This window comes from Drosophila guanche, unplaced genomic scaffold, assembly GCF_900245975.1.
Source record: "Drosophila guanche unplaced genomic scaffold, DGUA_6, whole genome shotgun sequence".
Lineage (NCBI taxonomy): Eukaryota > Metazoa > Arthropoda > Insecta > Diptera > Drosophilidae > Drosophila > Drosophila guanche.
In genome coordinates, this window is record NW_022995745.1 from 8,794,934 (window position 1) to 8,797,274 (window position 2,341).

The 2,341-nt window shown below is 43.6% G+C and overlaps 1 protein-coding gene across 1 annotated transcript; it reads right to left on the reverse strand.

Moving 5' to 3' along the window:
- Positions 1-393: 393 nt before the first annotated feature.
- On the reverse strand, positions 394-1,835 carry LOC117580864 (ubiquitin-conjugating enzyme E2 E1). Its single transcript, XM_034267613.1, has 2 exons — positions 1,805-1,835; positions 394-1,719 (listed from the first exon to the last, which is right to left on the reverse strand). The coding sequence occupies exon 2, from the start codon at positions 1,684-1,686 to the stop codon at positions 868-870; it is 819 nt and encodes a 272-aa protein (XP_034123504.1). The 5' UTR covers positions 1,687-1,719; positions 1,805-1,835; the 3' UTR covers positions 394-867.
- Positions 1,836-2,341: the final 506 nt, after the last annotated feature.

Consider the following 2,341-nt stretch of genomic DNA (forward strand, 5'->3'; position numbering starts at 1 on the left):
TAACGTTTGACTTGTTGGGGCGAGCGATAGAGCTACAGACAAGGAATGGGATTGGACCTTAAGCGTGGGATATTGAAAGGTTCGCTCGCAACTTTGATGACATTGTCAGCCAGAAAATTGCTTTTCTTTCCACCCAACCACAGTCGTTTCAACTTTCGCTCCTTGAAGCCAGAAGTACATAACTTTACTCCTGGGATGACAGACTTAAGTCCTCGCCAGAGAGGAAACGGAACTATATGCTCATATTGTAGGGACCCGACTCTCCTGAATTCATAGCTAGATATTCCCTATTGGGGAAAGGTGTCTCCCAGAAAACTATTATATAATTATATATATATATATAATTATTATATTATATAATATTATAATTAACTATTATATTAACTATTCCTTGATGTTGATAGTTTGGGAGCTGATTATCCATACCCCGCAGTCCAATCCTTCGCTTGCGTTCCAATTCATTTTTCAATGTCATCCGCTCACCCATTTCCCCTTTTCTGTTCAGTGATTTTTTTCCAACGCCTCTGGCAGTGTTTTTTTTTGGCTGCTCATGAATATTCATAGACATGAGCCGCAGAGGACCACGTGCCTATCTCAGCGAGTCAGACTAAAACGGTTGAACAGTGGAAGAGGGCTGAAACAGGACCTGCGACCGGGGCTGGAGTTCACAGAGTGGGTGAGTTTGTTGCCTTGGGTTCCTGATTCACCGAGAAAAGCTCTCAAGAGTTCTCGATAGGTCTACATATTGATATCAAAATGGTTTGTTGACAGCAAAGACAGCAGAACTGATTTTCATTAAGGGCAGAACATCGATCAGAGATGTTTCATCGAATCTTCATTAGCAGTTGAATTCTTTGGTTAAATAATTTACATCGGCTTGCTAAAACTATTTTGCTGCTCTGGATTCTTTGGTTCCGTTAACTTCGCTGGCTCGTGTGGCTCCTTTAGATTCGAATTGTTGGACTTTGCCTCTTTGGGCATGGCAAAGCGCTTGGTCCAGAAGCGGGCGACCTTGTCGTGCTCCTGCCTATTGGTTTTGTACTGCTCGGCAATGCACATGACCAGGGGGTCCTCTGGATTGCACTCTCCTAACAGCAGCCAGATCGACAGCAGCACTTTGGACACATTAATCACCGGCGACCAGCGCTCGTTCAGCACGTCGAGACAGATGGCGCCCACGCAGTCCACGTTGCAATGGTAGATGAGCGTCGAAAAGCGGATACGCGGTGGTCGGAACGGATAGTTCAGGGGAAAGCGAATGTCCAGCTCAAAGTGGCCACCCTCGTACACGGAGCCGGCGGGACCGATAACCGTGGCCGTCCAATGGAGCAGCCTGTCCATGAAGAGATCGGCACTGCAATTGGGCGGCGGATTCTTTCGGATCTCGTTTAGCTCCCGTCGCACCCGAAATGCACAGGTGCTAACCGGAAGGCCACAGTCCGCCCCTTGGGGGGAAAATCTTCTTCGTTGACCGCTTGTGTTCGGAGCGTTATCGCAGTCCAGAGTATCCAGGGTGTCGCGGGAACCCTCAACCACGGCTTGAGGAGCAGCAGTTGTTCCCGGACATTCGGCTGTGGTTGGGGTTGCAGATGCATTGGGCATTGGCATTGTTGGTGCTGATGATGAATTTGAAGTTGAGGCTGAAGCTATGTCTGGTTTGGATGCAATGCGCCGAGGAGAAGACATGACGTCTGATGAAAATTAAATTCTATTGTTTCTCTTAAAATTTGTTCAAACTATTTCAAAAATGTGATGATATATAATTTATAAATGTATGTGTATGCTGATGAAAATTAAATTCTACTGTTTCTCTTAAATTTTGTTTAAGCTATTTCTAAAATGTGATGATATATAATTTATAAATGTATGTGTATGCGTACATATGAATAGAACACAAAAAAATTTTCGGTTGACAGAATAGGGAAACTTCATATGTACAGTGGCTTAATTCTTCGGTCAACATATAATTTCCGATTTGCATTCCCATCGATCGACTCACATTCGGCACATAACTCGAGGCGACGGAACGAACCCGTACAAATTCAATTTCGAATGATGTTTTTTGGAAGTTAAGTCAGAATTCCGAAAATGAATCTCACGCATCTGCTCTCAAGTTTGATGCTCGACATATGGGTACACCTATTCCAAGTCCAAAACCCGGAGACAGACAAATGCGTACATATATTGCTGCCTAAACGCCTTACGTACAAGTGTTCATAAATATAAATTTACATACGTAAGTGTATACGTACATATACGCATTTTGAGATTGATATTTCACATGAGATTTCACATTGAAGTTCGTATATTCTTTTAATTCTGTCTGCTATCTTTGTACATA